The sequence below is a fragment of the Magnolia sinica genome, chromosome 10, assembly GCF_029962835.1.
Source record: "Magnolia sinica isolate HGM2019 chromosome 10, MsV1, whole genome shotgun sequence".
NCBI lineage: Eukaryota > Viridiplantae > Streptophyta > Magnoliopsida > Magnoliales > Magnoliaceae > Magnolia > Magnolia sinica.
In genome coordinates, this window is record NC_080582.1 from 29,568,902 (window position 1) to 29,576,395 (window position 7,494).

General features: G+C 38.0%; 2 protein-coding genes and 1 long non-coding RNA gene across 3 annotated transcripts in view; 1 reads left to right on the top strand and 2 right to left on the bottom strand.

Annotated features, from left to right (window-relative positions):
* LOC131217469 (uncharacterized) overlaps positions 1 to 1,157 on the bottom strand; it is a 30,937-nt gene extending 29,780 nt beyond the window's left edge. Inside the window, exons 1-2 of the mRNA XM_058212408.1 lie at positions 1,071 to 1,157; positions 827 to 878 (exon numbers count right to left, since the gene is read on the bottom strand). Of these exons, the coding sequence (XP_058068391.1) occupies positions 827 to 878; positions 1,071 to 1,157 (139 nt within the window). The remainder of the gene's footprint in view (positions 1 to 826; positions 879 to 1,070) is intronic.
* On the bottom strand, positions 1,003 to 2,742 carry LOC131217470 (uncharacterized). Its single transcript, XM_058212409.1, has 3 exons — positions 2,710 to 2,742; positions 1,271 to 2,183; positions 1,003 to 1,166 (listed from the first exon to the last, which is right to left on the bottom strand). The coding sequence occupies exons 1-2, from the start codon at positions 2,740 to 2,742 to the stop codon at positions 1,473 to 1,475; spliced, it is 744 nt and encodes a 247-aa protein (XP_058068392.1). The 3' UTR covers positions 1,003 to 1,166; positions 1,271 to 1,472.
* Positions 2,743 to 3,679: 937 nt separating this feature from the next.
* Positions 3,680 to 5,847, top strand: LOC131257423 (uncharacterized). Its single transcript, XR_009177389.1, has 3 exons — positions 3,680 to 4,710; positions 5,230 to 5,270; positions 5,600 to 5,847. It is a non-coding gene; the product is annotated as an uncharacterized LOC131257423 (long non-coding RNA).
* Positions 5,848 to 7,494: the final 1,647 nt, after the last annotated feature.

Below are 7,494 nucleotides of genomic sequence, written 5' to 3' on the forward strand. Positions count from 1 at the left end.
AACAGATTTTAGATGTCTTAGGTATGATTTCACACGGTTCCAGATGGTGTAGCCGACCTGATTTTCTTATTGATGTTTGGGAGATCCCGTAACCAGGAGGGGACTGATCAGATGCACGGTTCAGATGTCCACGACGCATTGAGGTTGACCAAAATGTATGGTCCAACTAGTTGTGTGTGAGTATCTCTCTCTCTCTCTCTCTCTCTCTCTCTCTCTCTTTCTACATATATATATATAGAACCGGGTGAGTTTGAATTTTCAATTCAGTGGTAATTGCCAAAGAAATGAATAATAATTATTTCACCCGTATTTACGGCACTATTTCTAGTGCTTGATTTGACCGGCTGCTCTTTAGATAAAAAAGGTCATACAATTTTTGTGGGTCCCACCATGATGCATGTTAATTATCCACACTATTCATCCATTATGCCAACTGAATTTATGGCATGAGCCAAAAAAATGAGGCATATTCAAAGCTCAAGTGGACCAAGCCGTGGGAAAAAGGAAATCGAATATTTATTAAAAACATCTCGAGGCCACTATTTCTTTTGGTGTGGGCCACTTGAGTGTTGTATTTTCCTCGTTTTATGTATCATGCCTTAAAATATTGTGGTAAAACAGATGAACAGAATGGATATATAATACACATCACCCTGGGTCCACAAATTTAAATTAATTCTGTTGAACCAGTTTTCAAGGCAGTAATCCCTTTCTTTTTCAACAGGGTGAAATGGTAATAATTACCTATTTACAGGAGTAATTACACAAGCTCTCAAAAATCAAACCGGCAAAGATTATTATATATAGAGACTCGAGAGAGACATACGCTTGTTCTTTAGTTTCCTGATGAGTGCAGTCTCTTTGTCACGAACAACGCCCTGAAAAAGATTTTAAAAAATTATAATAATAAACAGATTAGCAGGTATCAAATGAAAGCGGTCCTAATAAAAGAAACAGAACCAGACCCAACACAACTGAAAACCTCTGGATTCTTACTTCTTAGTTCTTCTATAATCCTTCTTCTTCTTCTGTTTTCTTTGACTTTGCCTGTATCTGTTTTGAATCATCACCTCCTCTTTTGTTGACATTGCTTTTGGCTTCAAGCTAAAGCTCCAGTAAAAGTGCTTCACTGGCAGCATCAGATTTCTCTTTGGCATCTTTGCGTGCTATATCCTCCAAAGATAACCACCAAAAACATTTAAAACTCGACCTCAATCAGGCAAGTATAGAGGAAAACGGTTAAATCAAATCAATATAGACCCGCACGAACTTCTTCACGAGGAGTGACATAACTTCCCAATAATCAAAGCTGCAGATGACCTCAAGCTCACATTCCAACTGCTGCATGGCATCAAGCTTCTGCACGATCCGTACATCAAATCTACTCGTCTGCAGGACAGCAACCTACTACTAAGACCTCACTAAAATGTCATTTCTTCATTAAAGATTCAAATAGGAAAAAAAAAAAAAAACTAACCTCCAGATCTGAAGACAGCTTTTGTTTTCCGATTACTATTACTAGTCTCTCGTACGTCAACTTGATGCAGGTTGTCCTGAATTCTCAAATCCTCCTTGTTGTTGGACGTAACATTCGAAGCCTGATATTCTTTAAGAACAGTTGAAATAGCATCCCGCCCAATCTCGATGAGAACTGGATCATCTTTTCTTTCCGCAAGCTCTTCTTGCCGCTTCCTCAAGACAGCCTCCCAACTTTGATGAGGTACATATTCCACAGAGTCCTGTTCCCTTTTCCCAATTTCTTCAAGACAGAGATCTTCAAGATCACTGAAAGCTTCCATATAGCACTGATGCTTAAATTTCTCTTCACAGAAGCTCTGGTATAGATCAAACTCCTTTAGCTTTTGAAAAATCTCCATTCCCCGACGGAGTCTGTCTTTCCTCAGATAAACCCATGATAAAAGTTCTACATCAATCCGAGAAGGGCGAAATACCCCGTATAAAATGTTATCCCAGTCTGACCTTCCTCCACCTTCACTGAGGGCTGCATTTCCAGCTTTATTAGAATCAGTCCCAGTTGCCAACAAAAACTCATTCAAAATGAGATGAGTTGAATCGTCACTGAGCGCAATCTGCTCTAGAATATCACTCACCGGAGCGTCACCACGGGTATCATCTGCTGAGGTGGTCTTCTCAGAGTCTTTGCTTATGGCCTGTTTGGATGCCTGTGAGTCGGGTAAGTGGGAAGTAACTTACAGGGAAGTCACTTACAGGTGGTGTTTGGGGGAGAAAAATCAATTGTAAGTAACTTACAATTTGCAAGTCACTTACAGGCAAATCTACCAAAAACTGCAGGGGGTGGGGGTGAGAAGTCACTTCCCTGTAAGTCACTTACAGGGTCAACGGTCGGATTTTAAAAAAGAGGGGAAGAGAGAGAACACATCAAAGGGGATTGAAGGTTTCGTCTCTCCATCCCAAGCTCTCTCCTCCTCCCTCTCTGCAATCCCTCTCCCCCTCCCTCCCTCTCTGCAATCTCCCTCTGCAATTACCGCCTTCCGTCTCTTCTCCTCCTAGAACGGTAGGGTTTCATCAACCCTTTTTCTCTCTTTCCCTCTCTGCAATCTCCCTCTGCAATTTCCGCCTTCCGTCTCTTCTCCTCCTAGAACGGTAGGGTTTCATCAACCCTTTTTTTCTCTTTGAAAACGGTAGTGGCTTGACGTTACTCAACGAGGCACGCTCACTTATACGCACCTGCGCATGTGTGCATTTTTTCACACGTGTCATGGACCTCTAATCCGAACGGTCCATGTGATGCAGCATCCCATGAAACCAGTGCCGACCAATTTTCGCCCTGATTTAAAACTCTGGTGGGCCATAGAAAAGAGAGATGCAAATCAAGGTAGAAAAATGTTTTCTTTTGTCATGGTCCACCAATGTTTTAGATCAAAGTAACAGTTGGGTCATAAGGGTTTCATGGGGTTCAGCATCACGTGGACCGTTCAGATTTTGGACTCAATTCACGTGTGATGAGTTCTCAAAAAGTTCTCTCAGAGTTTGGATCCTCTATTATTAGGCAAATAGGGATCCCCTGATTGCCTAATCCTCATTGGTCCACGTCACCACTCACTTTTAACAAAAAAACTAAAAGAAAAATTCAGACTTCAAAATATTGTCAAAAAACCAAAAGAAAAAAAAGAAACAGAAAAGGAAAACGACAAGAAAAAATCGTTGAGTCCGGTCCAGCACTCTCTCTCCCTAAACTTCAACAAACAGCCCTCTCTCCCTCAATTCCTGCCACCGGACGCCCCTGTGCAGCCTCTCTCTCTCAATGCAACCCTGGCCGTGCACCCCTCTCTCTCCCTCCTTCAAGGAAGAAACCATAACATGGGTTTGGATCTAGATTCAGATTCAACAGTTCTGGCTCGGGATTAGGACATGGTTCAGGATCAGGAAGCGATTATGGGTCAGGCTATGGTGAGGTTTCGGGATCTGGCTCAGGGTACGGATATGGGTCTGGGTCTGGATCTGGATGCAGATAAGGGTCAGTTTTTTTTTTTTTTTTTTTTTTGGTGTAGATTATGATTTTCAGCGTTGGATTGATAACATTGTGCAAGTAGCATTTGAGCAACGTAATCATATTTTTTTTTTTTGTTTTTTTTTTTTGAAATGGATATTTATGTTCTCAAATAGTTGAATTGTGTTTAGTGTCTTAATGGCCAGGTTCGAAAATTTGATGGAATCTAGAGTTTCAACAACATCTTAGTAATTCCAATTGGTATGATGTTAAGTTCTCTTACTATTGTTGTTATGGTTTTGTTTTTAATTGAAATAGAATAGTTATTGCTATAAAAATGGATTTATTTTTATTTTTGTGTTTTTCTTTGTACTTCAAATGATTAACTGGTACCTTGGTTTTTTGGCAGTCATATCTTTCCATATCAGGTTAGAAAATGTGATGGAATCTAGCTTCTGGCTATCAAATGAGCTTGTATTTTTCTTTGTTATATTATTATTATTATTATTATTTATTGGTGTTTTTATACTGTATTGGAGGTCCCTGAAGTGTGGAAAACATCTCTACCGTACACATGGCACTTCTACAATATTGTGATCAGGGCCGTTTACTTGGCGGGCCACCACGTGGATGGACCATATACCAGAAAACAATAAGATTTATTTGTTGTAGGTAACTACTCTGCAGCCTGCAACTCTGTCTAGAATTCAAGCCTGTGGCCTGATTCACTAAAACAAGAAAAGGCAAAAGCCCCATAGGACTCGAACTTAAATTGACCTCATTTCATACTATTTAACACTATGTAAGATTCCCAAAAAGTATGAATATTTAGTATTTTTTTCCAGGACTATTTGGATTAGTACCTTGGATTTTCCATTCTAATTTCTAACTTCATGAATCTGGTCTTCTGTTGCAGGTTTCGAGGAAGAAACCATAGCACTTGGTTAATTAGCTTTGAGTTTTCATTTTCTTTTATGTAGTTGAACTGATATGTTTGCTATGTAATATCATCATTGTCTTTAGCCATTCAAACCTGAGGACACTGACTATATCACCATCATTTGACTTTGACTTGTAGAATACAAACAAATGACCATATCGCTTGGGACTAGGAGTGATGAAGTGCAAGTGCGGTTGATTGATAAACAACCGGATGGCAGTAGTGGAGGTGATTCGAGTGGGAACCATGGTCTTGAAACACAACTCAAGCTTTATGGTACGGAGGCCAAAGAACTCAAGTGGGTTTTTCCTTTTTCTTTTTTCTTTTTTTTTTCCTTTCTTTCTTGAAGACTCTGAAATGGCATTTGGTTGTTTTGTTTCTTTAAATTTGGCTCTCCACTGCTAGGAAACGGTAACTTTCATTTTGAGTTTTTAAATTCCTAGGGCCTCAACTGCAGAAATTCAAAGAACATACCTGTTGGAAGGTATATCTTCAAATTATCAGTTCATCTCTTATAATTGACAAGAATTTTGACTTGTAGTTGACTACGGTTGGACTAATCCAATTATCTGATCAGTTTGATGCCACTGGATAAATTAATCTTTTCTGCTGCTTATTGTTTTTGTAACTTATTATCCGGTTGTAATTTTGGAATGACAACAATCTATAATTTGTAGCTGAATTGGGTTTTCTTTGAAATTTTTCATTGGAATTCTGATTTCATTTGGAATTTTAATTTCATTATTGTATTTTTCTTTTGTCTGTTGATTGGGTTTTCTTCTATCTTCATTACTTCCGTTTTCTCAGTCCTTCCTAGGGCCTCAACTGCAGAAATTCAAAGAACATACCTGTTGGAAGGTATATCTTCAAATTATCAGTTCATCACAAGAATTTTGACTTGTAGTTGACTACGGTTGGACTATTCCAATTATCTGATCAGTTTGATGCCGCTGGATAAATTAATCTTTTCTGCTGCTTATTGTTTTTGTAAATTATTATCCAGTTGTAATTTTGGAATGACAACAATCTATAATTTGTAGCTGAATTGGGTTTTCTTTGAAATTTTTCATTGGAATTCTGATTTCATTTGGAATTTTAATTTCATTGTTGTATTTTTCTTTTGTCTATTGATTTTGTCTATCTTTATTACTTCCGTTTTCTCAGTCCCTTCTTCTTTGTTTTAGCAGATGAAACAGAGAAGAAAAGAAGGAAAAGTTAAAAATAAAAAATAAAAAATTAAACAGTAAGTTGTCTACTCCCTCTCTTTAGTTGTGGTTTTTTTTCTTTTTTTCGTGGATTATTTCTCCTTTTCTCAAATTCATCCTTACTGTTATGGGTTTGTAAGCCATGAAGTCTTTATCCGTATTAGCTTAGATGAGTTGATCAATCAGGACATTTACTAGCAATGGTAAGAGACACAATTATTATAAATATTTTTGGGTTGGATATGCGCCGTAGCTTTATTTCTAGATCTGTAGCTATTGCTAGCTTCAGCATAGTGCTATGGATTCCGTTCTACTTTTAGTTACAAATATTATCCGTAGCTATTTCGCTACATGGGGGCTACCACTTTAAATTTCTACATTTTGGGACAACAAGATTTGCCTTAAAACTGTACATGTTGGACAACTCCAATGAGCCACAAATCTGTACAATAATTGGATCATTCAGTAAAACTGGAGTACCCAGATGCTTGGATATTTTTTAAGGTATTCGCCACACAAAGACTTGGAATTCTAATTTAGCTGGGGTTTTGAACTGTATCTTCTTTATAGCTATTAACAAATAATAATCCTTGGGCATTAGCCATCAGTTAATGACTTGGTCTGAAGCTTATTATTAGATTAAAAAAATGTGTCTCTTGTTTCTAATTTCCTGAGAATGGAATGCCCCATTTTATGACTTCTAGTGTTCAAGGTATATCCTGGTAGACCACATGCATGCTTCTTGCTCACTTTAGATTTACAAGATCTAGAACCAAAGGCTTACAGAAGCCATGTTGAAATTTCACGTGTTGGTGGCAACATTGAGGGCCCGTTTGGATACCACCAAATAAGTTAACTTTTCTACTTACAACAGTAGATAAGTAACTTATTTGAGGTAAGTTTGGTTTAAGATCAATTTCCAGCACTCTTGAACTGATAATGTTGGCTTTAGCCACACATGAAGTTCATTTCTCATAAAGGATCCTGTTGGAGACTCCAATCCATTTCTAAGATCCTGTCGGTCAATTTATTCCTTCTCGAATGATTTTGACCAGCGACCATGTCAAAGTTTTTGGTGATTCTATCTTCATATGTCATTGTCTAAGGTCTTAGTCTGTTTCTCTTGTTAACTATCACATATTTAGTGCAGCAATTGTTTATTTATTTAGCTACTCTTTCTGTTTGAACTAGCTAGTGAATATCTGATTCAAGTGTCATTTAATGTTTATTAAGCCACTGAAATTCGATTGTTAAATGTTGTCATATTGCTTTGTGTTTGTTGATGTTGTTCAAGGCGCTAATTTCCAGCACCTTTATGGTATGTGCACATTTGGATGATCTATCCAATTGAATTGAATACTAATCTAATAAAGATGGAATGATCCAATTGCAATTAATTTCTTTTATGATACTGAGGAATCGGAGGAACACCACTTGCAGCTTTTTACAGACTAGTTTATGATACTCAGTAAACTAGTCTCTCAAGCCAACGGTTTCTGTATGTTTGGCTATAGCAATCTTCCTTGGTTATGGTGTCTCAAAGGCATCAGTCCTGTGGCAATATTGAAAAATGCAGCTCAAGTGACAAGATATTCTGACAAAAACCAGCAGCAATCTTCTAAGATACAGCAAGACATGTACAAGCCTAAGAAGCAACTGCAACCTTATTATTTCCTTCTACAAAGCCAGCTTCAGGAAAGATAAATGGGTGACATCTGAATGCAAATATAGGGTCTGAGCTCTAAGTCAACAGATGAAAATGGGGAGTTACTATGCGGAAGGATCTCCATTGTGGGGGTTTATCAGACAGCTTGAATTTGGAGCACCTGCAGCACATTGCAACGGAAGTGGAAATTGGTCCATGCAGATGCTGTATA

Bases quoted from the DNA above. Each gene is read 5' to 3' on its own strand.
- LOC131217470 (XM_058212409.1), bottom strand. From the start codon at position 2,742: ATGACACGTGTGAAAAAATGCACACATGCGCAG. The intron at 2,184-2,709 runs GTGCGTATAAGT...CCCGACTCACAG, and splicing joins AAAAATGCACACATGCGCAG to GCATCCAAACAGGCCATAAG.